The sequence below is a fragment of the Carcharhinus amblyrhynchos genome, chromosome 17 (genome assembly GCF_965287045.1).
Source record: "Carcharhinus amblyrhynchos chromosome 17, sCarAmb.v2.hapA, whole genome shotgun sequence".
Classification (NCBI taxonomy): Eukaryota; Metazoa; Chordata; class Chondrichthyes; order Carcharhiniformes; family Carcharhinidae; genus Carcharhinus; species Carcharhinus amblyrhynchos.
This window is the reverse complement of record NC_137340.1, coordinates 52718188-52744679: the sequence shown is the minus strand read 5'-3', so window position 1 is coordinate 52744679 and position 26492 is coordinate 52718188. Positions and strand designations below refer to the sequence as shown.

At 45.7% G+C, this 26492-nt stretch overlaps 2 protein-coding genes across 3 annotated transcripts in view; both read right to left on the bottom strand.

The window, feature by feature from the left end:
- Positions 1–433, bottom strand: part of hps1 (HPS1 biogenesis of lysosomal organelles complex 3 subunit 1) — a 36845-nt gene extending 36412 nt beyond the window's left edge. The window contains exon 1 of one of the 2 annotated variants that reach the window (XM_080205958.1): positions 225–433. In XM_080205958.1, coding sequence (XP_080062084.1) covers positions 225–341 — 117 coding nt within the window. In that variant the 5' untranslated portion in view covers positions 342–433. The remainder of the gene's footprint in view (positions 1–224) is intronic. The other variant, XM_080205959.1, reaches the window with a different exon arrangement.
- Positions 434–7305: 6872 nt separating this feature from the next.
- On the bottom strand, positions 7306–24762 carry pgam1b (phosphoglycerate mutase 1b). The gene is made up of 3 exons (XM_080205957.1): positions 24108–24762; positions 20729–20909; positions 7306–10690 (listed from the first exon to the last, which is right to left on the bottom strand). The coding sequence occupies exons 1-3, from the start codon at positions 24519–24521 to the stop codon at positions 10521–10523; spliced, it is 765 nt and encodes a 254-aa protein (XP_080062083.1). The 5' UTR covers positions 24522–24762; the 3' UTR covers positions 7306–10520.
- Between the last annotated feature and the right edge of the window lie 1730 nt (positions 24763–26492).

Here is a 26492-nt window from a genome sequence, read left to right as displayed (position 1 = left end):
ACTATAACATTACATTTTGCACTCTCTTGTTTCCTTCTCCATGAACGGTATGTTTTGTCTGTATAGCGCACAAGAAACAATACTTTACACTGTATGTTAACACATGTGATAATAATAAATCAAAATCAAAATGGCTCACTCAAAGAATGGCCACTGGTGTGAGGACAGTATAACTACAGTCCATGCTAAGATTCAGCAGCCAAATCACTCTGTGCTCTCCATACCTCTCTGTGCTGTTCCACCAAGTTGTCGAATCGCTGCTTCAGGCTGGCCTCAAATTCCTGGTCGGTCCAGTAGAAGAGGACCTGGGCACTCTCACTGGCAATGAGGAGGCACTTCATCTCCCCAGCTCCCAGTACCCCTCAATTCAATCCAACCAGGACTCCCCTGCCCCAAACCCAACCATTACCCACTGCAGCAACCCCCACCACAAACAACCCCAACTACTCCCCCTGGGGCTCAACTCCCCTGTGGCCCCCTGCAGGGGTCAGCACCCCAATGCCCCTCCCTCTCTAGACCTCAGCACCCCAGTGCCCCTCCCCCTCTGGTACTCACAACCCCAGTGCCCCTCCCCCTCTGGTGCTCAGGTCCCCAAAGCCCCTCCCCCTCAGGACCCCGGCGCGCCCCCACCCCCCACCCCTTTGGTGCTCAGGACCCCCGTGCCCCTCCCCCTCTGGTCCTCAGGACCCGACGCCCCTTCCCCTCTGGTCCTCAGGACACCGATGCCCCTCCCCCTCTGGTCCTCAGGACACCGACGCCCCTCCCCCTCTGGTCCTCAGGACCCCCGGCGCCCCTCCCCCTCTGGTCCTCAGGACACCGATGCCCCTCCCCCTCTGGACTTCAGTTCCCCGACGCCCCTCCCCCTCTGGTCCTCAGGGCCCCCGGCGCCCCTCCCCCTCTGGTCCTCAGGGCCCCCGGCGCCCCTCCCCCTCTGGTCCTCAGGATCCCGGCGCCCCTCCCCCTCAGCACCCTCTCCCACTTCCCGGATTTGAAAATAAACCAACTCCGCTCGAGCCGCCCGATCAGCAGCGCCTGACTGCCCAGCTCCTCCAATCAGCGCCTGGCTCCCCGGCTCCTCCAATCAGCGCTTGAACCCCCCCCAATCAGCGGCGGCTGTCTCTCCGGCTCCTCCAATCAGCGCCTAGCCCCCCTCTTGTCCAATCAGCGACGCCTGACTGCCCAGCTTCGCCAATCAGCAGCTGGCTCCCCGGATCCTCCAATGAGGGCCTGACCGCCTTCTCCAATCAGCGGCGCCCGGTCCCCTGCCTCCTGCAATCGGGTGCGGGGTTCTCCTGCGAGGCTGCCGATTGGTCAGCCTTTGAGTGACGCTAGAAGGCGCCATCTCAGTGCGCAGGCGCAGTGCCTGCTGAATGGTTAGCGTTGGAAACTATTCTGTCCATCCAGGGCTAGTCTGGCAGGACGACATCTGGGGAGAGATTTGGAGATTGCTGGTGGCAAAACATCACCAGAAGATTCAGATCCTCATAAAGTGAGAATTATGGAACCTTTGATATCTGAGTGACTTTGAACAGAATCTTTGCTTAAAAAATTGTCTGAGTAAATGCAATTCTCTGTGCAAGGAAGGACATGAATTTATGTAGCGCCTTCCCCAATCTCAGAGCATCCACAAATTGGGATTGTAATTTGCACACAGCAACTTGCCACAGGCAGTAATGTGGTAATGGGTTGTTTGAGGAATCACAGTAAAAAGTCTGACAACACCAGGTTTTTTGAGGAATGACAGTTTTGTGATTTTGGGAGTCATCCCTCCCTATCTTCCTCCAGCCCGACAACCCTTCTGGGATCTCTACTCTCTGCCAATTCTGGCCTCTTGAGCATCCCTCAATTCACCTAAGTCCACCCTCAACTGTCTAGGTTCTAAGCAACAAAATTCTCTCCCTTCATCTCTCCACCTTGACATGCCTCTTTCTGCCCTTAGGGCACTCCTTAAATCCTACTAAAGATGCACAAGTTAGGAGCAATTTAGCACAGCCAGTCCACCTAAGTGTCCAAAGGTGTGCAGGTTATGTGGATTGGCCATGCTAAGTTGCCCCTTCGTGTTCCAAGATGTGCAAATTAGATGGATTGGCCATGCTAAATTGCCCCTTAATGTCCAAAGATGTATAGGCTAGATGGATTGGCTCTTAGTGTCCAAAGATGTGCAAGTTAGGTAGGTTGGCCATGGTAAATGCAGGGTGTGATCGGCTGGATGGCCTTCTTCACTGTAGGGATTCTATAATATGGTACCTTTGACCAAGATTTGTTTTGTCCTCAGCTTTAGTATCTCCCTATATTGCTTGGTGTCCAACTCTGTTTGATAACATTCTTGTGAAGCACCTTGAGATATTTTATTTTTTACTGTATAAATACACATTGTTGTTGGATAAATATTGGCCAGGTTACTTGGGATAACTCCTCTGCTGCTTGAATAGTGGCAGAGGCAACTTTACACCCATATAAGAGGGAAGTTGGGGCTCAATTTAACACCCCACCCCAAAGACAGCACCACCTCTGACAGTGAAAAAGTGAAGCTTATTTATTAATCATAAGTAAGGGTGACATTAACACTGCAATGAAGTTCTTGAGAAATTCCCCTAGTCACCACAATCCTGCGCCTGTTCAGATCAATGCACCTAACCAGCACTTCTTTCAGATTGTGGGAGGAAATGGAGGAAACCTACACAGTCACGGGGAGAATGTGCAAACTCCACACAGACTGTGACCCAAGCTGGGAATTGAACCCAGGTTTTGGTTTATTATTGTCACATGTATTAACGTACGATGAAAAATATTGTTTCTTGCATGCTATATAGACAAAACATACTGTTCATGGAGAAGGAAATAGAGTGCAGAATGTAGTGTTACAGTCGTAGCTAGGGTGTAGAGTAAGATCAACTTAATGCAAAGTAAGTCCATTCAACAGTCTGACTGCATCAGGGAAGAAGCTATTCTTGAGTTGGTTGGTACGTGACCTCAGACTTTTGTATCTTTTTCCTGACAGAAGAAGGTGGAACAGAGAATGTGTGGGGTCCTTAATTATGCTGATTGCTTTGCCAGGGCAGCAGAAAGTATAGAGTGAGTAAATAGATAGGAGATTGGTTTGCGTGATGGATTGGGCTACATTCAAAACTACCTTTTGTAGTTTATTGCGATCTTGGGCAGAGCAACAGCCATACCAAGCTGTGATATAACCATAAGGAATGCTTTCTATGGTGCATCTGTATAAGTTGGTGAGAGTCATAGCTAACATAAAATTTCCTTAGTCTTCTGAGAGAGTAGAGGCATTGGTGGGCTTTCTTAACTATAGTGTTGGCATGGGGAGACCAGGACCGGTTGTTGGTGATCCCCGTTGATACAGACAGGAGCTTGTTCCCTGGCGCTCTGAGGCAGCAGTGCTAACCACTGTGCCACCATGCTGCCCATTGTGCAGACATTGTAGCTCTCCCTCAGGTCAAACTGGAACATGTGGTGAAGTTTCTGGAATGGGACTTGAACCCACAAATTTTTGGCGTAGTTGCGAGTGCTACCTATGGCTGGCATCCAATGATGATTTTAGCTGAAATTTTCCTTTATTATACATTTATTTTACTTATAAAGACATCATATTCTAATGAACCCTTGCAGGCATCAATCTGGGATTCAAGTTCATGTCCTAGTGTAAAAGATTCAATGGAATGAAAGGCTTGATGTATGAGGAACATCTGAGGACACTGGGTCTGTACTCGATGGAGTTTAGAAGGATGAAGGGGGAATTTCTTTGAAACTTACGGAATAATGAGTGAGGTGAGAGTGACAGCTCTTGACATCAAGGCCACATTTGATCGATTGTGGCATCAAGGAGCCCTAACGAAATTGAAATCAATGGGTATCAGGGGGCAAACTCTCCACTGGTTGGAGTCATACATGGTACTTAGGAAGGTGGTTGTAGTTGTGGAGGGCCAGTCATCTCAGCTCCAGGACATCAGGGTAGTGTCCTAGGCCCAACAATCAGCTGCTTCATCAATGATCTTCCTTCCATCATAAGGTCAGAAATGGAGATGTTTGCCAATGATTGCACAATGTTCAGCATCATTCACAACTCCTCAGATACTGAAGCAGTCCATGTTTAAATGTAACAAGATCTGGACAGTATCCAGGCTTGTGCTGACAAGTGGCATGTAACATTCGTGCCACACAAATGCCAGGCAATGACCATCACCAATAAGAGACACTCTAACCACCGCCCCTTGACATTCAGTGGCGTAACCATCACTGAATCCCCCATTGTCAACATCCTTGGGGTTACCATTGACCAGGACCTCAACTGGATTCACCAGATAAACACAGTGGCTACAAGAACAGGTCAGAGGCCTGGAATACTGTGGCAAGTAACTCACCTCCTGACTCCCCAAAGCCTATCCATCTGCAAGGCACAAATCAGGGATGTATAAGATAATAAGAAATAGGAGCAGGAGTAGGCCATCTAGCCCTTCGAGCCTGCCCCGCCATTCAATAAGATCATGGCTGATCTGTCGTAGCTCAGTTCCACTTTCCCGCCCTCTCCCCATAACCCTTAATCCCCTCTCTTATCAAGAACCCATCAACCCGCTTCTTAAAAATATTTAGCGAGGCAGCCTCCACCACTTCAACGGGCAGAGAATTCCAGAGATTCACCACCCTTTGAGTGAAGAAGTTCCTCCTCAACTCCGTTCTAAACCGCCTCCCCTTTATCTTGAGGCTGTGCCCCCTAGTCCTACTGTCCTTTCTGAGCGGGAAGAGTCTCTCCACCTCTATCCTATCCATCCCATTCATCATCTTATACGTCTCAATGAGATCTCCCCTCATTCTTCTAAACTCTAACGAGTACAAGCCTAGTTTATTCAGCCTCTCCTCATAGCTCAATCCCCTCAACTCTGGTATCAGCCTAGTAAACCTCCTCTGCACTCCCTCCAGGGCCAAAATATCCTTGCGCAGGTGCGGCGCCCAAAACTGCACACAGTACTCCAGCTGCGGCCTCACCAATGCCCTATACAGCTGCAGCAAGACCTCCCTACTTTTATATTCAATCCCCCTCGCTATGAAGGCCAGCATCCCATTTGCCTTCCTGACCACCTGCTGCACCTGCAAGCTGGGTTTTTGCGACTCATGCACAAGGACCCCGAGGTCCCTCTGCACCGTCGCCTGCTGCAGTTTTTCGCCACGTAAGTAATAGTCCTTCCTACCATTCTTCCTACCAAAGTGGACCACCTCACACTTGCCAACATTAAATTCCATTTGCCATTTCCTGGCCCATTCGCCCAGCCTATCTAGATCCTCCTGCAGACTCTCCACACCCTCCGCACAATTTGCCTTTCCCCCAATCTTGGTGTCATCAGCAAATTTCGACACCCTGCACTCGGTTCCCTCCTCCAGATCATCTATATAAATGGTAAATAGCTGAGGCCCCAGCACCGACCCCTGGGGCACCCCACTAGTCACCAACCGCCAATCCGAATAGCACCCATTGACCCCCACTCTCTGCCTCCTATTTGACAACCAATCCTCTATCCACGCTAACACCCTACCCCCAACTCCATGTCCCCTGACCTTCTGCAATAACCTCTTGTGAGGTACCTTGTCAAACGCCTTCTGAAAATCCAGAAAGACCACATCCACCGGCTCTCCTCTATCCACTGCCCTAGACACATCCTCATAGAACTCCAGTAAATTTGTCAGACACGACTTCCCTTTAATGAAACCATGTTGCGTCCGCCCTATCAAGCAATTCCCTTCAAGATGCCTCGCAATTTCCTCCTTAATGACGGATTCTAACATTTTACCTACCACAGACGTTAAACTAACCGGCCTATAATTCCCCGCCTTTTGCCTGGCACCCTTCTTAAACAACGGCGTAACATTAGCCGTTTTCCAATCTTCCGGCACTTCTCTGGAATCCAGCGACGTCTGGAAAATAACCACCAAGGCATCCACTATCACCTCCGCCATTTCTTTCAGAACCCTCGGATGCATTCCATCCGGTCCTGGGGACTTGTCCACAATCAGCCCCTCCAGTCTGTCGAGCACCACCTCCCTAGTAACAGTAATGTCATTAAGACCCTCCATTCCTACCACCTTTCCATCGCTAACACCCGGCAAATTATTCACGTCCTCCTCCGTGAAGACAGAAACAAAAAAGTTATTCAAGACCTTAGCCATATCCCCATCCCCTACCACTAGCTCCCCTTTCTCATCCTCTAAAGGACCAACGTTCACCCTAGCCAGCCTCTTCCTTTTTATATATTTATAAAAACTCTTGTTGCCTGGATGGGTGCAGCTCCAACAACACTCAAGAAGCTTGATATCATCCAGGACAAAGCAGTCTGCTTGATTGGCACCACATCTACAAACATTCAATCCCTCCAGCATCGATGCTCGGGAACTGCAGTGTGTTCTATCTACAAGATGTACTGTAGCAATTCACCAAAGATCCTTAGACATCACCTTCCAAACAGACAACCACTTCCATCTAGAAGGACAAGAACAGCAGATAAATGGGAACACCACCACCTGCAAGTTCCCCTCCAAGCTACTCACCATCCTGACTTAGAAATATATTGCTGTTCCTTCGCAGTCATTGGGTCAAAATCCTGGAATTACCTCTCTAATGGCATTGTGGGTGAACCCACAGAACATGGACTACAACATTCAAGAAGGCAGCTCACCACCACTTTCTCAAGAGCAACTAGGGATGGGCAATAAATGCTGGCCAGCCAGCGATGCCCATGTCCCACGAATGAATAAAAAAAAAGACAGGTCTGGATAAAGTGGAAGTGGGGAAGATGTTTCCATTAGTGCGAGTATCTACGATCCAAGGACACAGTCTGAGAGTAAAGAGACAATCCTTTAGAACTGATGTGAGAAGGAATTTCTTCAACCAGAGGATGCTGAATCTGTGGAATTTGTTACCACAGAAAGTTGTGGAGGCCAAATCACTGAGTGCATTTAAGACAGATGGATAGGTTCTTGATTGGTAAAGGGATTGAGGGTTACAGAGAAAATGCAGGAGAATGGGGTTGAGAAACTTTCAGTCAGTGCCTCCCAGATCACAGCTCGCAGTGTAAAACAATTTCTGCTCATCTCCCCCTCAGCCTCTACTACTGGGAATAGAAGGGGTAGTGAAGGGGAAAGGAGATGGGGAAAGGAGATGGGGTAAGATGGAATAGGAGGGGGAGGAGGGTGGAGTAAAGGGGTGTGGAGGAGGGCAAGAAAAGGGAAGGGTCAAAGGTTAAGGGGCAATTGGAAAAAGAGCCATCCAACAACTTAAATAAAGAAATAGACCACCAAAACTGTTCTTACAGCTACATTTATTCACAGTTCAAGTGTTTACAGGAAAATTTGGAATGCAAAGGTGGGCTTACATTGAACTCTAGGCTGTATTTGAGCCACTGTCAGTCCCTACTGTGACAGTCAGCAACATAATGCAAGCAGCAACACGGAGAGCAGGGTGGCGGGTGAGTGAGAAATCAGTGAAGACAAAGAATAACCGTCCTCAACTATTGGAAACACTGTTGTGGGGGTGGGGCGGGGAACAGGGAAGCACAACATAACCACAAACTAACACCATTCCTAGCTCTTTGACTGCTGAAAAATTCCAGGAGACAGCCTCTGATTTAAGTTTGCACATTGTGCTCTGAGCTTCCTCACCTGAGCAATGTGATCGAGGATTGTTTCATCAAGGTGCTTGCAATTGATCTTTGGTTGTGATTACAAAGGCCACTTGGCCTATTGTGTGAGGTGCCAATGCTATTTTTAATACTGATTTACAGTGATACAGTGAGTTGTCTGTGTAACCTCTCTCATTCATTCCCTATACAATTCAGTCCATTAATGATCCATTCACTACTCAAACTGCCAGATAACTACAGTTATGAATTGGGAGCAGGAGTATGTCATTCAGCTCCTCAAGCTTGCTCCACCATTTGATAAGATCATGACGGATCTAATGGTGGCCTCAACTCCATATTTTCACCTTCCCTTGCTCCCCCTTCACCCCCAGTCAATCAAGAATCTAGCACACTCAAATTTTAAAATATCCATTGAGCCAGCCTTGACAGCTTTCTGGGGGAGAGTTCTACAGACCAACTACACTCTCCTCATCTCAGCTCCAGTAGGACTCCCCTTATTTTTAAACTGTGTCCCCGGTTTTTGTCTCTGTTATACAGAGTAATATCCTCTCAGCATCCACCCTGTCAAGACTTCCTTACATGTTTCAATAAGCTCATTATAAGGTAGCTATTTACTTAGTTGACACTGTGTGATTTTTCCAACTTCTTCCTTCACATTAGCTTATTCACTCCATATCTCGTTAATGTTCCCCATTGAGTGTTGGTGCAGGTAACTCAAGTGATCTGAATGGTCATGGACACTCACTTGCTCCCTAAACTGACTGGTTTAACTCCAGGTGGTTCTTTAGTGCAAAGTTTAGTAAGAGGGCCAGGAATGCACCTGGTCCCTTGCGATTGTTTGACGGGCTTTCAAACCCCAGTGTTTTTACTGTTTAAGAAGCTCAGAAGTAAATGAGTGAAGGACATGTTCTGGACAATTAGCCAATGCGTCACTGATTTGAGAGTCAAACTGACCATAGTGTTAGAGGTGATATGACACCAGATGGACTGAACATTCAGACTGGTTAACAGAACTGAGTGGGTTTCAGCACAAATTATGGATCTATAAGATGGCTTTTTTGACAAAGTCTTCAGGTGTCAATCTTTAGTCTAGATCTTGCAGTTGCAGCATTAAGAATTCTGGTGTACATGAAGAGGGGGTCTCTGTAAACTGGAAGGTTGCATCTTCAACAGGGTGAAAGAAAGAGAAAGTTGACAGCAGCTGAGATTACACAGTGATATCAGCCAGATACAGACACATCAAAGTCTATCACTTTGACCAAGATAGGCAGTAGTTAAACCAGATCCAGGCAGCAGTGTGGAACCTGGATTTAACTAGTAGCACAGGGTTCAGGAACAATGGACAGCTGAAGAACAGAAGCTCATCACCCTCAGATCTCAGAAGATCAACACCATTCTTTCTGAATTATTATAACCCTTTTTCCTTCATGAACCTAAACTATTAATTTCTTGTATGCACAGTGTCAAACAGCTACGATTCTAAGGTTACCAAACAACTGCCAGTTAACGACTTGATTGTTTGACTTCATTGCTAATTAACAAAAAGGGGTTAATTTATTCCCTCAGTAAAGTGTGTGGATCTTGACAGGGTTTGGCAGTGTTAGCATTAATGTAATCCAGATGGGTTGATGTAATTGACATTGTTTGCCATCATTAATTCCTAGGATCAGAGACTGTTACATAGAATTAAGCAAGCTCAATGGGTTAAAGCACAGAAACAGGCCATTCGGCCCAATTGGTCCGTGTTGGTATTTATGTTCCATGCACAGTTTTTCGAACTCCTCTTCATCTCAGCCAATCACTGAGGCTGGAATCTTCAGTCCTCATTGGTGGTTGGGATTTTCCTTTGCCGCAGAGTTTTGGCTCAAATGTTAAATTTTCCCTTCTCGCTTGCAACGAGTCCCGCCACGGACGAGAACGGAGAATCCGACCCACGATCCCTCTTTTCCTTTCCCCTTCCTGTGTTTATCTAGCATTCCCTTAAATATATCCGCACTATTCATCTCAACCACTCCCTATAGTAGAAAGTTCTGATCACTCTCTGGGTAAAGGGGTTTCTCCTGAATTCCTGATCAGATTCACTTGTGATTATTTTATTCTTGATGAGGGGTTAAGTGAAGATGCTAAAGATTGCCTTGATGACTAATTGTCTCAGGGTATCAATGCCAGTGTTCTTGACAGTTACCCTGCAGCGTAACTCTGCCACGTCTATAGAAATTGAATCCTAAGTTGATGTGGCTGGAGTTCTTCTCATTGCCAGACTGTGACAAAGACACACTGAGAATGTTGAACCCAACCAATACTGCCTTATGATAATTCTGCAAAAGAATTTAATGCCTAATCTCTGATCATTCTACTGTCTATCTCATCGCAGTGAAAATGCTTTTGTAGCGACAGTATGCCATTTGGGACAGGGTCGTCCTTGGTATCACTTGAAGATTTAAGTAAGAGACTTGACGGCTCATCGGTGTTTGCCGGCTCTTGTTCAATCTGAGCTGCTGCAAGGAGATGGGTTTCAGTGCCAAATAAATTGAATGACGGGAGAAGCGGCCTAACATTTCACTGCTCACACGCGAAATGGAAATTGTCCCATGTGAACAATGGCTCCTAGTGGTGAAATCCAACACACGTCACTACAGGCAGGAGAGGAGGAGAACGCTAATGTGGGAGAGCGAAAACATGGTAGCAGGAAGGACCCATTGAGCATGCTCAATGAACACAGTGCAAGATGGGAAATACAATTCCTCACTAATGATAACTGGGAGTTATATGCAGCCTTGATTCCCCAAACACATGAATAGATTTTTTTTTAAGAAGCTATATCGTGGAATTCTTCTGATCTTCATACTTGTGTCTGCCCTCTCTCTGTGTTGCGCTTCATTTCTTGGCTTTACCCTGAGCTGCCACAGCAGCCATTGCTGCCTTGACAGTCTCCTCATCGCCCAGGAACTGCATGGGCTTCATTGGCTTCAGGTTCTTGTCCAGTTCGTACATGATGGGAATTCCAGTTGGGAGATTCAGTTCCATGATGGCTTCCTCAGACATGCCTGCCAATCAAAGAACATATCAAATCATCAAAGACAGAGGGATCGGAGGAGACTCTTCCACCATTCAGTTAGAACATAGAATCCTACAGTGCAGAAAGAGGCCATTTGACCCATCAAGTCTGCACCGACCAGAATCCCACGCAGGCCCTATCCCCATAACCCCACATATTTACCCTAGCTAGTCCCCCTGACACTGAGGGGTAATTTAGCCTGGCCAATCCACCTAACCCACACATTTTTGGACTGTGGGAGGAAACCCACGCAGACACGGGGAGAATGTGCAGACTCCACATAGACAGTGACCCAAGCCAGGAATCAAACCTGGGTCGCTGGTGCTGTGAGACAGCTGTGCGAACCACTGTGCCACCCCATGGCTGACATGTACTTCAACTCAATTTACTCACCATAGCAACGTAGAAAATAGAAGCTGGATTGAACCATTCAGCCCATCTACCCGGCTCCACAATTCAAAAAAAACATGGCTGATTTTTACCTCAACTTTATTTATCCCCATCTCCCTTGATGCCATTAGAATTCTGGAAATCTATCAATTTTTGTGTTAAACATACTCAATGTTAGAGCTTCCACAGCCCTCTAGTATAGAAAGTTCCAAAGATTCACCACCCTCTGAGCAAAGAAATTCCTCCTCATATTGGTCTTAAATGGCCTGCCAGTTTTCTGGGATTGTGTCCCCTGGTTGCAGACTCAGCCAGGGGAAATACCCTATCCACATTCTTGTGCTGTAAGAATTCTGTGAGTTTCAATGAGATCGCCTCACATTCTTCGAAATTCTAGCGAATACAGGCCCAGGTTCCTCCATTTCTCTCATAAAACAATCCCTTGGGATTAATGTGATGAACCTCTGTTGAACTTCCTCTATGGTAAACACATCCCAGATAAGGAGACCAAAATGTTATGCAGAACTCTGGGCGTGATCTCACCAAGGTTTTATATACAAATGGTTCTGTAATATTTCCTGTACCCAACAAAAATCTATCAAATTAAGTTTTGAAAGTTTAACTTGACCTTCAGTCTCAAATCATGAAGGAGAGTTCCAGATTTTCACATTTTGTTTCCTGACATCACACCTGGCTCTCATTTTAAGGTTATGCCCTCTTGTTCTGGGAATAGTTTCTCTCCATCTAGCCTAAACTTTAATCATCTCAAACTCTTCAGTTAAGTCGCCCCTTAAACTCCTATACTGAGGAGAATACAAGTCAAATCTAGGCAACCTCATAACCCTCTTAGACCCAGTGTAAATCTGCAAGGCACTCTCTCTAAGGCCAATACCATTATATTCATCCTGAGGTGGAGTGACCAAAGCTCAATGTAGTCTTTCCAGATTCCAGAGTCATGCCAGGGATGGCACAGTGGTTAGCACTGCTGCCTCACAGCGCCAGGGACCCAGGTTTGATGCCCAGCTGAAGTCACTGTCTGTGTGGAGTTGGCACGTTCTCCCCATGTGTGCATGGGTTTCCTGTGGGTGTTTCAGTTTCCTCCCAAAGATGTGCATGCGGGTTAGGTGGATTAGCCATGCTAAATTGCCCCTTAGTGTCAGGGGGACTCTCTTGGGTAATGCATAGGGTTATGGGTATAGAGCCTGGGTGGGATTATGTACATTGCAGACTCAATGGGCCAAATGGCCTCCTTCTGCACTGTAGAATTCTATGTATTCTAATCAGAGTTTTATACAACGGGTGTACAATTTTCATTCCAACTACCAACCGTTCCCACCCCCAGGAGGTAAAGGCTAACATTTCATCAGCCTTTGGAATTGCTTTTCCCCATCTCCCTGAATGTTGCCAATTCTGTATGAATTAGCAAATGACTGTGGCATTCATCCTGACATGTCCATGCTGGACCTGTCGCATAGTTGTCAATTAAACACATCGACACTTGTGGCAACCGCAGCATGCAAGTAAAATACAGCAGAGGCTAGAAATCCAAAACAAGAAGAGAAAATGCTGATTAGCCAGTTCTGATGAAATGTTAACTCTGTATCTCTGTACAGATGCTGTGCCTGACCTAACACTTACACACACACACACACACACACATGCACCAAGACCTGAGTTATCATTGAACTGATGCAATATTAAACTGTTTTTAAATAAAAAATTGTAACTATTAGCTCAACCAAATTGAATTAGCTGTTTGAATTTATAAATTAAAGTTCTAACTGGAATTGTCACTGAGTGAATCATGGTTGTGATGAGCCCCATGACGCTCATGGATCTCCCTCCAGGGCTGGATGAATATGGAGTTCCCCTGATAACAGGCAGTGGCTTGCCCAACTGGAACTGATTACTTAAGCCTTTTATAAAGTAGGCCCAGGACTGGGCCTGCTGAACAGTACCAGGCAGAGTGTAGTGTGTGTGTACACCACAGTAATGACTTTACTTAATGTTCTAAAAATAAATGGTGTTCTTTTCCAGTCGAGTTTCCTGAGTTATTACAATCTAATCAACTTCTAGGCCCATATGCAAAGCCTGGGAGTCAAGTATTGAACAGGCTGAGCTAGAGAAACAATATGGCACATTGCAATATCCAGCTCTCTATTGTGCTATGATAGGCCTTACAGGCTAGCTGCATGTAAGCCAGAAATTCTCTCTCCCATTACTTTAGAATGCTGAGAAATGGTAGAAAGGGCTGGGAGCAAGCTACTTGTGACTTAAGGTCCACATACATGGCTTTTCTGAATTGGGACTTTAATTATATTTCATGCTCTGATGATTCAATGTTCTTTCCAGTGAATGAAGTATTTTCTAAGGCAGGGAAAAGAAGTAGGTAGTTTATGCACAGCAAGCTCCCACAAAGCAAAGTGTGATAATGACCAGATAATCTGTTGGCTGAGGGATAAATATTGTCCAGGACACCAGGGAAGTCTCCCCTGCCCTTTGTCACAAAAATAGTATGGGGTCTTTTGTGTCTACCTGGGAAGGCAAATGGAGCCTCAGGTATAATGTCTCATCTGGTAGACAGCATCATGACAGTGGAGCACTCCCTCAGTACTGCACTGTGGGGTATTCTACGCTCAAGTCTCTGGAGTGGAGTTTAAACCTATTAAAGATATTAAGGGATATGGTGATAGTGAGTGGAAAATGGCATTGAGGCATAAGATTAGCCATGACCCTGTTAAATGATAAACAGGCTTAAGGGGCTGAATAGCCTGATCCCATTCCTAGGAACCTACAACCTTCTGATTTAAAGGTGAATTAATAGCTAACTGAGCCACTGATATGGGATTTGAGTGCCAATGAAGAGCAACAGGGTTGCAATGTTTTCTGACCATGCAGAACTGGTTTGTCAGTTTAGTTTCAGTCAAGGAGGAAGTTTGTGCTGTGGATTCATGTCTACCAGAGGAAGTGGGGACAATCTCACTTCCGCCAGCATCCAAGGAGCATTTTATTCCATTAGTTCTATGTTAGATTTAAGAACATAAGAGCATAAGAAATAGGAGCAGGAGTAGGCCATCTGGCCCTTCGAGCCTGCCCCGCCATTCAATAAGATCATGGCTGATCTGTCGTGGCTCAGTTCCACATTCCCGCCCTCTCCCCATAACCCTCAATCCCCTCTCTTTTCAAAAACCCATCAACCCGCTTCTTAAAAATATTTAGCGAGGTAGCCTCCACCACTTCAACGGGCAGAGAATTCCAGAGATTCACCACCCTTTGAGTGAAGAAATTCTTCCTCAACTCCGTTCTAAACCGCCCCCCCTTTATCTTGAGGCTGTGCCCTCTAGTCCTATTGTCCTTTCTGAGCGGGAAGAGTCTCTCCACCTCTATCCTATCCATCCCATTCATCATCTTATTCGTCTCAGTGAGATCTCCCCTCATTCTTCTAAACTCTAACGAGTACAAGCCTAGTTTATTCAGCCTCTCCTCATAGTTCAACCCCCTCAACTCCGGCATCAGCCTAGTAAACCTCCTCTGCACTCCCTCCAAGGCCAAAATATCCTTGCGTAAGTACGGCGCCCAAAACTGCACACAGTACCCCAGCTGCGGCCTCACCAATGCCCTATACAGCCGCAGCAAGACCTCCCTACTTTTATATTCAATCCCCCTCGCTATGAAGGCCAGCATCCCATTCGCCTTCCTGACTACCTGCTGCACCTGCAAGCTGGGTTTTTGCGACTCATGCACAAGGACCCCGATCCCTCTGCACCGTCGCCTGCTGCAGTTTTTCGCCACATAAGTAATAATCCTTCCTACCATTATTCCTACCAAAGTGGACCACCTCGCACTTGCCAACATTAAATTCCATTTGCCATTTCCTGGCCCATTCGCCCAGCCTATCTAGATCCTTCTGCAGACTCTCCACACCCTCCGCACAATTTGCCGTTCCACCAATCTTGGTGTCATCAGCAAATTTCGACACCCTACACTCGGTTCCCTCCTCCAGATCATCTATATAAATGGTAAATAGCTGAGGCCGCCGCACCGCCCCCTGGGGCACCCCACTAGTCACCATCCGCCAATCCGAATAGCACCCGTTGACCCCCACTCTCTGCCTCCTATTTGACAACCAATCCTCTATCCACGCTAACACCCTACCCCCAACTCCATGTCCCCTGACCTTCTGCAATAACCTCTTGTGAGGTACCTTGTCAAACGCCTTCTGAAAATCAAGAAACACCACATCCACCGGCTCTCCTCTATCCACCGCCCTAGACACATCCTCATAGAACTCCAGTAAATTTGTCAGACATGACTTCCCTTTAACGAAACCGTGCTGCGTCTGCTCTATCAAACAATTCCCCTCAAGATGCCTCGTTATTTCCTCCTTGATGACGGATTCTAACATTTTACCTACAACAGACGTTAAACTAACCGGCCTATAACTCCCTGCCTTTTGCCTGGCACCCTTCTTAAACAACGGCGTAACATTAGCCGTTTTCCAATCTTCCAGCACTTCCCCGGAATCCAGCAACGTCTGGAAAATAACCACCAAGGCATCCACTATCACCTCCGCCATTTCTTTCAGAACCCTCGGATGCATTCCATCCGGTCCTGGGGACTTGTCCACAATCAGCCCCCTCCAGTCTGTCGAGCACCGCCTCTCTAGTAACAGTAATGTCATTGAGACCCTCCAGTCCTACCACCTTTCCATCGCTAACACCCGGCAAATTATTCACGTCCTTCTCCGTGAAGACCAAAACAAAAAAGTTATTCAAGACCTCAGCCATATCCCCATCCCCTACCATTAAGTCCCCCTTCTCATCCTCTAAGGGTCCAACGTTCACCCTAGCCAGCCTCTTCCTTTTTATATATTTATAAAAACTCTTGCTATCCTTTTTTATATTAAGCGCTAGCCCAGCTTCATAGTTTCTCCTACCCTTCTTTATCAACTTCTTTGTCAATCTTTGTTGACATTTAAACCTCTCCCAATCCTCTTCTTGCCCACTACTCTTAGCTACTCTAAACGCCTCCACTTTTAATTTAACACTTTCCTTCACCTCCTTCGTTATCCACGGCTTATTACCTCTCCTCCTACGGTCCTTTTTGACCATCGGAATAAATTTCTGCTGAGCACCAAGAAAGATCTCCTTAAAGATCCTCCACTGCTCCTCAGCAGACCTACCTTCCAACGCGCTCCCCCAGTCCACATTCGCCAATTCTTCTCTCATCCTACCGTACTCCCCTCTGTTCAAACAAAAGACGCGTGTCCGGGAACCCACTTTCTCCTCGTCCATCTGCACCAGAAACTCCACCATACAATGATCACTCTCCCCAAGAGGATCCTTCACCGCAAGGTCCCTAATTCTACCCGCCTCATTACATAACACCAGATCCAAGATAGCTCGCTCCCTCATCGGCTCCAACACACACTGTTCAAGGAAACTATCCCGGCAGCATTCCAAGAACTCCTCCTTGAGCCCACCGCGTCCAATGTGGGTCGACCAATCAATATGCAGATTGAAATCCCCCATGCCTCGGAGGAAAAGCCCAATGCATTCCAACAGCCAATCTGATTATTATTTTGTACATTCCCTTTCACATCACCTCAGTTCCCATACCATCTAATTATGCCAAACGGGACCCCTGCTGTTTTCCAGGCTCTTGATCTTCTCACTAGAAGCTGCATGAAATGATCTCCATTCCAATTTTCCCAACCTCTCCACTCTGAATTTCACTGGACTGTTGAGATTGGGAATCTTGACCACGGGGTGCAACCTGAGCCCAAATCACCCACAGAATTGTGCAGGTTTTACAAAGTCCTTTTTCCCTAGAGGCTGTACTCAAGTTTATTTGCATTTTTCAAAACTTAAAAATATACAATCCTTTAGAATGTAATTTTTTAAAAAGCGAAAAATTCCTTAATATGGGTGGCACAGTGATTAGCACTGCGGCCTTCCAGCGCCAGGGACCCAGGTTCAATTCCTGGCTTGGGTCACTGTCTGTGCGGAGCCTGCACATTCTCCCCGTTTCTGCATGGGTTTCCTCTGGGTGCTCCAGTTTCCTCCCACACTCCAAAGATGTGCAGGTTAGGTGCATTAGCCATGCTAAATTGCCCCTTAGTGTCCTGGGATGCGTAGGTTAGAGGGATTAGTGGGGTAAATATGTGGAGTTACAACGAAAGGGCCTGGGTGGGATTGTTGTCGGTGCAGACTCGATTGGCTGAATAGCCTCTTTCTGCACTGTAGGGATTCTATGATTCTATGAATTCATGCTTAAAACCCCGTGAGTGCAGAAGGGGCGAAACTGTCCCCATTAGCGGAGTGATCAGGAACCAGAGAGTGAAGATGATTGACAAAAGATCCAACGGCAACAGGACGAAATATCTTCTCACACAGTGAGTAGTTAAGATCTGGAATGTATTGTCTGAGAGTGTTGTGGAGACAGATTCACACAGTGAGTAGTTAGGATCTGGAATGTACTGTCTGAGAGTGTGATGGAGACAGATTGAATTGAGGTTTTCAAAGAGAATTGGATCATTATCTGGAGAGAATTTCAGGATTCTGGGTAAAGGTGGGAAAATGGAATGAGCTGATTTTACAGAAAACCAGCATGGACATAAGACGAATGGCCTCCTTATGTGTTATATCAGGCAGTAACCTGGTACAGTTTAATTAATATAAGTGAAATGTATCCCAATGAAGCTGTGAGCAACTCAATTTTAAATCATTAAAATTGACTTTTGGAAACCTGACGGAATCATGAGTTTCTGTTAATCTGGTGCAGTGGCCAGATTTTCAGTACATTAAAACAAAATTACATTGAAAAGCTCTGAGAACATTGCGTTTAGGTTTCTAGGCCCTCTGGGCTTGTCGTTGGTGCAGACATGGTGGGCCGAATGGCCTCCTTCTGCACTGTTGGGATTCTACAATTCTATTGTATGATCACAATAGGTTGGGGAAACTCAATTTGCTCTAGGTCTAATTTATGCTTGAAATTCCTCAGCCTTTCACACTGGTTTGGCCAATTTCAGAGAGATTGTGCTGAAAAAAACTTATCCCTTCAGTTTAAACTTTGTGTACAATCACACAGCACCCCAGACCTTCACTGAAATCTATAGCCTACGACATTTTATTAATTGTAGAATATCCCACAGCGTTACACAGGAACATTGTCAGATAAATGTTCGACAATGAGACTCAACCAAAAAGTAGGAAAAATGATCAAAAATGTGATTGTAGGATTAAGGTTAACTAGTGTCTTAAAAGAGGTGAGATAGGGAAACGCAGAGGTTTGGGGTAAATTCCAGAGTTTAGCCTGAGCAGCTGAAGGCACCACTGCCAATGGTGGAATGATAAAAATCAGGTATGAATTGGAGAAGGAGAGACTTTTTAAAACTTATTATTTTGTAAGATGTAGGCATCACTGGCTGGAAGATATTTATAGTCCATCCCTAATTGGAATCATCCATAGAAACATCCACAGTGCTGTTCGGGGTTGGGGGGGCGGAATTCCAGCGACAGTAAAGGAACAGCAATATATTCCCAAGCCAGGATGGTGAGTAACTTGGAGAGGAACTTGGAGGTTGTGGTGTTCCCATGTATCTGCTGCCCTAGCCCTTCTTGGTGGTAGATGTCACGGGTTTGGAAGATGTTGTCAATGTGCTTTGGTGAGTCGCTGCAATATACCTTGTGGATGATGCACATTGTGTGCTGGTGGTGGAGGGAATTAATATTTAAGGTGCTGGAGGGGGTGCCAGTCAAGCAGGCAGTACGGTGGCACAGTGGTTAACTCTGCTACCTCACAGCACCAGGGACCCAGGTTCACTTGGGTCACTGTCTGTGTGGAGTTTGCATGTCCTCCCCATGTCTGCGTGGGTTTCTTCCGGGTGCTCCAGTTTCTTCCCACAGTCTGAAAGATGTGCAGGTTAGGTTGATTAGCCGTGCTAAATTGACCCTTAGTGTCCTGGGATGCTTAGGTTAGAGGGATAGCAGGATAAATATGTGGGGTTATGGGGATAGGGCCTGGGTGGGATTGTGGTCGGTGCGGACTTGGTGGGCCGAAGGTTTCCTTCTGTGCGGATTCTATGATTACAAATGAGGCTGCTTTGTCCTGTGTAATGTTGAACTTTTTGAGTGTTGGAACTGCACTTATCTCAGAGAGTTATGTGGCTGAAGGAGATTACAGAGATAGGGAGGGGCTGAGGCAATGGAGGGATTTAAAAGTGAGGATGAGAATATTAAAGCGATGCATTATGGTACCTGGAGCCAGTGTGAGTCAGCAGTATACAGGTAATGGGTGAATGGGACTTGGTACAAATTAGAAAATGAGGCAGCCAAGTTTCAGAAGAAGTTTATGAAGTCTGGAAGATGGGAGGCTGCCAGCCAGAGAGATTTTGGGATTTTTTTATTTCATGGGATGTAGGCATCGATGGCAAGGTCAGCATTTGTGGCCCATCCCTATTGGCCCTTGAACTGAGTCATTTGTTCAGCCAGTTTGGAAAGGAGTCAGTCAACCACATTGCTGTGGGCCTGGAGTTACATGTAGGCCAGACCAGGTAAGGATGGCAGATTTCCTTCCCTAAAGGACATTAGTGAACCAGATGGGTTTTTACAACAATTGAAGAGTTTGATGGTCATCATTACTGAGACTAACTTTCAATTCCAGATTTATTAACTGAATTTAAATTTCACCAACTGCCGTGGTGGGATTTGAATCCATCTTCCCACAGCATTACCTTGGGCCTCTGGATTACTAGTCCAGTGACATTGCCATTACGTTACTGCTGAACAGTGGGACAGTGGTTTGCACTGCTGCCTCGGGTCATTGTCTGTGCAGAGTGTGTACATTTTCCCTATGTCTGCATGGGTTTCTTCCAGGTGCTTCAGTTTCCTCCCACAGTCCGAAAGACATGCTGGTTAGCTGGATTAGCTGTGCTAAATTCTCCCTTAGTGTACCCAAACAGGCGCCAGAGCGTGGCGACTAGGGGATTTTCACAATAACTTCATTGCAGTGTTAATGTCAGCCTACTTGTGACACAAATGAAAAAAGACATGGATAAGGTTTCAACTGAAGATATGAATTAGGGGCAGGAAGGAGTAGGCCACTTGGCCCCTCAAGCATGCTGTGCCGTTCAATAAGATCATAGCTAATCTGAAGATTTCATAGATTTCCTACAGTGCAGAAGGAAGCCATTCGGCCCAGCAAGGCTGTACCAACTCTCCAACACAGTCCCTTCTCTGTAACCCCACACATTAACCATGGCTAATCCACCTAACCTCCCATCCCTGGAGTGTGGAGGAAATCGGAGCAACCAGAGGAAACTCATGCACACATGGGGAGAACGTGCAAATTCCACATAGACAGTGACCTGAGCCAGGAATCGAACCTGGGTCCCTGGCGTTGTGAGACAGCAGTACTAACCACTGTGCTGCCCAGATAAGCTGAGACAGGGCAGAGACAGGAACTTGATATGGAGATGGAAATAGATAATCTTGGTGACGTTGACACTATGGTGGTTGGAGTCTCATTTCTGGAAAAACTGGTGATGAAACACACAGCTCTGGGCATGTCCAGGTCTGTGCATTGTAAATACAACAAATAAAAACCACTCAACACCTGAAACTAGACCAGTGGCTGCTACCTTCCAGATGTTTGACAATTCCCCTCAGGCTGTTGCCGTGAGCTGCAATCAGCACTCGTTTTCCAGCTTTAATTTGTGGCACAATCTCCTCATCCCAGAAGGGCAGGGCTCGGGCAATCGTATCCTTCAGACTCTCGCATGAGGGAAGCTGATCCTCAGACAGGTCAGCATAGCGACGATCCTAAGGGAACAATCACACCTTTAGCTACCAGGAACTGTACAAAGTTTAGGTGTTTTACTTGCAAAGAGAGAGTCATGCTCCACCTCATATATCTGACTTCTTTGATCAGAGGCCTCCATTTAATGTCCCATTCGAAAGGCAGCACCTCTGACAGTGCAGCACTCCCTCAGCACTACACTGTTTGTCAGTCAGAGTTGTGTGTTCAAACCTCTGGAGTGGGACCCAAACCAGAGGTTTAGAATCAGAAGTGATGCTTTCCCACCTGCGCCACAATGAGAAATAAGCTGCACATCCTGTTCAAAATAAATCACTAGTTACTCTGATTAGAGAACGTGGATACAGAGAGATTGAACCTGAGTGAGACAATGGAGGGGGAGACAGAGCGAGGGGGAGACAGAGCGAGGGGGAGGGAGAGACAGAGAGAGGCGAAACGGAGACAGAGAGAGGGGAAGGGAGAGACAGAGACGGGGGAGTGGGGGGAGACAGAGAGAGGGGGCGGAGTGACAGGGAGAGGGTGAGGGGGAGATAGAGAGACACACTCACACAGAGTGAGAGAGACACAGAGAGATGTTGCAAGAATGATTTGTGAAGTGAACTGAATCTCCTGCTGCTCTTTTCCCAGGTTGTGTTTTTACTCTGACTGTGCAATTTACATTGGTAGCAATAGGTTTGGTTTAAATATGTGACACAGGAAAAGGCAAGAGAGATTTTCAAATACATCCGGAGGAAGCAGAAGATTGATCTGATTCTGTAAGGTCAGGAATTACTTCAGCTATTCCATTGTGGTGCAACCAAGCACAAATACACTTTGTCAATCTTTGTTTCTATCACCCTGTGTCTCTGTTTCCTTTTCTCTCCTCTGTTTCTCTTTCTGTCTGCTCTTCTCTCCACCTACATGTCTTGTCTTTCTCCCTCTGCTTGTTTCTCCTGTCTCTCTCTGACACCTGTCTATCCTTTTCTCTTCCTATACCTATCTATATATTTCATTTTTTTGTCTCTTTCCCTCTATCACAGTCCATCTTTCTTTCTAACCTTTACTGTGCCTCTATCTTTCTGTCTTTCTTTGATTTTCTATCTTGCTTTCTAACTCCCTTGATCCCCATCAGCTCCTTCGTTTATCTATTTCTGTCCATCTGTCTATCTCGTTCTGGACATCCCTCTCTGTCCATGTCTTTTTCTCTTTAGCTATCATTGCTTCTCCACTTGTTCCAATCACCCCAATATCCAAGGGAGTGTCTTCCAGGGTTGGATTGGAAGGCAAGGGTGAGGTGATAAATTAGAATGACTGTTGAAAGCAGGTTTGTGTGTGTGTGTGTGTGTGTGTGTGTACATGCATGTAAATATGTTGAAGTGTATGTTTACATGTATGTGTGTAAATGTATGTTGAAGTGTATTTGCATATATGTGTCAATGTACATGTGCACATATGTGTAAATGTGTGTGTACACATCTGTGTATGTGTGTAAATGGGTGTGTAAATATGTGTTGAAGTGTGTGGGGTGTGTATGTGTGTGCATGCGTTTGTGTACCTGTGTGTGTAAAGTGTGTATATGTGTATTGAAATGCATGTGTGTGTCACAATAATACACACTAATTATGTATACTGTCTCACACAGTCTATGGGAAATATATGGAAATCTGAGTTACACAAATGCTTTAGTAATTATTTAAAAATAGAGCAAAAAAGCAATATTAAATTACATTAGCCATTTTAAAGATAGTTAATTAGTGCACAAATTCACTCTGTATTGCACATACAGAGCTGTGAAGAAAAAATCAATATTCATTCAGTGTGCAAAACCTGATTTGTAAAATGTTCATGTTGATGCGAGTTAATGTTCCCTGATTGAGGTGCTTTGTATTTATGCTGAGCAGAACTGAATTTCAGAAGTTTGGAAAAGAAAATTCACTTTTCATTATCAGAATAAATACAGCAAATAGGAACAATATTTAATGTATATAGATTTACTCTATTATTTAAACTCAATATTAGTTAAGGTATATAAAAAAGTATACACTATTTAATACATCAATTAACATATTATTTAAAATACATACAGCCTTTGGACATCACTGGCAAGGTGGGTAATTATTGCACCCATCCCTAATTGCCCTCGAGGAGATAGCTGGTGGTGAGCTGCCTCCTTAAACTGCTGCAGTCTGTGTGGGCTATAGATTTTCAGACCATTTTGGTACAACTGATAAAAGCAAACTACTGCGGATGCTCTGATGAAGGGTCATTCAGACTTGAAATGTTGGGTCTATTCTGTCTCCACAGATGCTGTCAGACCTGCTGAGATTTTCCAGCATTTTTGGTTTTTGTTTGGTACACCTGAGTTGGCTTGCTGGGCCATTTCCGAGAGAAGTTAAAAATCCAAAGATGTATAGTTTAGGTGGATTGGCTGTGCTAAATTGCCCTTTAATGTCCCAATATATGAAGGTTAGGAGGATTATCTGGATAAAAAAGTGGGGCTACGGGGATAGGACGAGGAAGGGTTGGGCTAGGGTCAGATGCTCTTTTGGAGAGTTGGTGCAGACTTAATGGGCCGAATGGCCTCGTCTTGCACTTTCGGGATTCTATGATTCATCCATTCTGCTGTGGGACTGGAATGGCAAGTAGGTCAGAACGGGTAAAGGGGCAGATTTCGACTCCCTCGAGGGGAGCAGTGAGTCAGATGGATAAAAGAAAGTCTTGTAATTAAACAGTCACCATCAGCTTCCGCAAACTATTTTCATTCCAGATTGATTGTATTAGATTTAAATGTCCCCAGTAATCAGGGTTCTGTTTGAAACCATAATACTGACCTCTGAATGATCAAATCAGTAACATACCATATCACAGCCTATTCCCATGGTAATGTATCTATTCCATATATAGCTATTCCCATAATGTATCTACGTCATAATTCTATGTTATATTTTATGTTTCGACATAACTATGTATCTAATCTATACGATAATGTATCTATATATAGTAATGTAGCCTATATAATAATGTACCTATTTCCATAATAATGTATCTATTCCCATAACATCTATTTTATAGAGTAATGTATCTATTCTGTACAATGTATCTATTCCCATAATAATGTATCTATTCGATACAATGTATCGATTCTACATTATAATGTATCAATTCTATATAATAATGTATCTATTCCCATAGTAACGTATTTATTATTTAAAGAGTGCTTAGACCTTGCTGATGGTGGAATAGAAGTCATGGTCTGATTCCATGGGAGGTGGGGGGACATCGAAGGATCTCCTCCAGATCTTCACTTGCTGCTCCCCGTGCTTGGCCGCCGTCTCCGCCTTGTTGAGGCCGGTCAGGCCGCCGTAATGCCTCTCATTGAGGCGCCAGGTCCTGACCACCGGCAGCCACATCTGGTCCACCCCGTCCAGCACTGTCCACAGAGTGCGGATGGCCCGCTTCAGCACCGAGGTGTAGCAGATGTCGAACTGGTAGCCGGCTTCACTGAGAGCCCGGGCTCCCCTGGCCGCCTCCTGCAGCCCGGTTTCGGACAGGTCAGCATCGAACCAGCCGCAGAAGCGGTTCTCCTGGTTCCAGGTACTCTCCCCATGTCGGATCAGCACCAATCTGTGAGCAGCCATCACTACAGCAACTTGCAGTAGAGAATCCCCGGGCTTCTCCTCTCTTATTCCTCTGACACCTTCCCTTTATCTCTCTTTATGCTTCTCCCTCTGCCTCTGCTGTTCTCTCTCTCTCTCCCTGTCTATTTCTCTCTCTGTGTCTATTTCACTCTCTCTATCTCTGTCTATTTCTCTCCCTCTCTATCCCTCCTAAAGCCTGCAATGATCTGCAACTCCTCCCAGCAAAGGCAGAATGCACGTATTGAGGACACAACGACCTTCAGCAGCAGAATGGAAGGACTGTACCCAATTTACTGGCAAAAAGCTGGATCCAAATATATAAGATACCACCCTTCAGTTAAACCAGAAAAAAAATGATGATTTTCAAATCTTTAATAATGTATTTTTAAAATAAATATTCACATATTCTTTATTCTGAAGTTGCTGAGTGCTAACTGGGGACATAGTTTCCCAGAGCAGAGGTGGGCTAATCCTACTGGGGAAGAGAGATTTCCTGTAGCATTGTCCTGTTTTATCACTTATTTCACGTTTATTCCGGCGTTTATCGCCCATCTGTAATTGACCTTCAGAAGGTGGTGGGTGAGCTGCCTTCTTGAACTGCTGCAGTCCATGTGGTGTAGGTACACACAGTAAGAAGTCTGACAACACCAGGTTAAAGCCCAACCAGTTTATTTGATAATAGTAATCCCACACACCCGCAGTACAGTTGGGGAGAGATCTCCAGGATTTTGATCCAATGACAGTGAAGGAACAGTTGATATATTTCCAAGTCAGGATGGTGTGTGTCTTGGAGGGGAACTTCCAGGTGATGGTGTTCCCAGGTATCTGCTGCCCTTGTCCTTTTAGGTGGTAGAGGTTGAGAATGTGGAAGATGCTGTTGAAGGAGCCTGGGCGAGTTGTTGCAGGGCATCTTGTAGATGGTACACTTGGCTGACACTGTGTGCTGGTGATGGAGGGAATAGATATCGAATGTAGTGGACAGGGTGCCAATCAAATGGGCTGCTTTGGAGAGTCAGGAGGTGAGTTACTCACTGCAGGATTCCTACCTTCTGACCTGCTCTGGTAGCCACAGTGTTTATGTGGCTGGACCAGTTCAGGCCCTGGTCAATGGTAACCCCCAGAATGTTGATAGTGGGGAATTCAGAAATAATGCCATTGAATGTCAAGGGGAGATAGTTAGATTTTCTCTTACTGGAGATGTTTGTTGACATGAATGTCGCGTTTCAGCTTGAACCTGAATACGATCTTGTTTATTGTCAGCATCATCTTTTCCAGTGAGAATCTCTGTTGGGTTGATCCATTTTGTCCCTGAATTATGTGTGATTGGTACCTTTCCTATTTGAGAGGACAGAAAATGGGTGCCCACTGCATCGAGAGGCAGCAATATATCCAACCTGATCCTATCTGCACCTGGTGTCAATTTACACAGTGAACAGCGCATAAACTCTGGTGGGATAAAATCAATGTTTGTTAGCAAGCTCCATTTTTGTTTGAAACAGAGAAACAGTGGCACACTGCTGCCTCACAGCGCTAGGTTCAATTCTGGCCTTGGAGTTTGTGTGGAGCTTGCACATTCACCCCATGTTTGTGTGGGTTTCCTCCGGGAGCTCCGGTTTTCTCCCACAGTCCAAAGATGTGCAGGTTAGATGCATTGGCCATGTTAAATTGCCCCTAGTATTGGGATTAGCAGGGTAAGTATGTTGGGTTACAGGAATAGGGCCTGGATGGGATTGTGGTCAATGCGGACTCAATGGGCCAAATGGCCTCCTTCTGCACTGTAGGGATACTGTGATTCTAGAAGCAGGAGTAGGCCATTTGGCCCTTCGAGCCTGCTCCACCATTCATTTTGATCATGGCTGATCATCAAATCCTGATTCCTCCCTTCCCCCCAAATCCCTTGAGCTACGTCTCATTTCTTCTTGAAATCAGACAAAGTTTTGGCCTCTACTACAATAGAAACATAGAAACTGA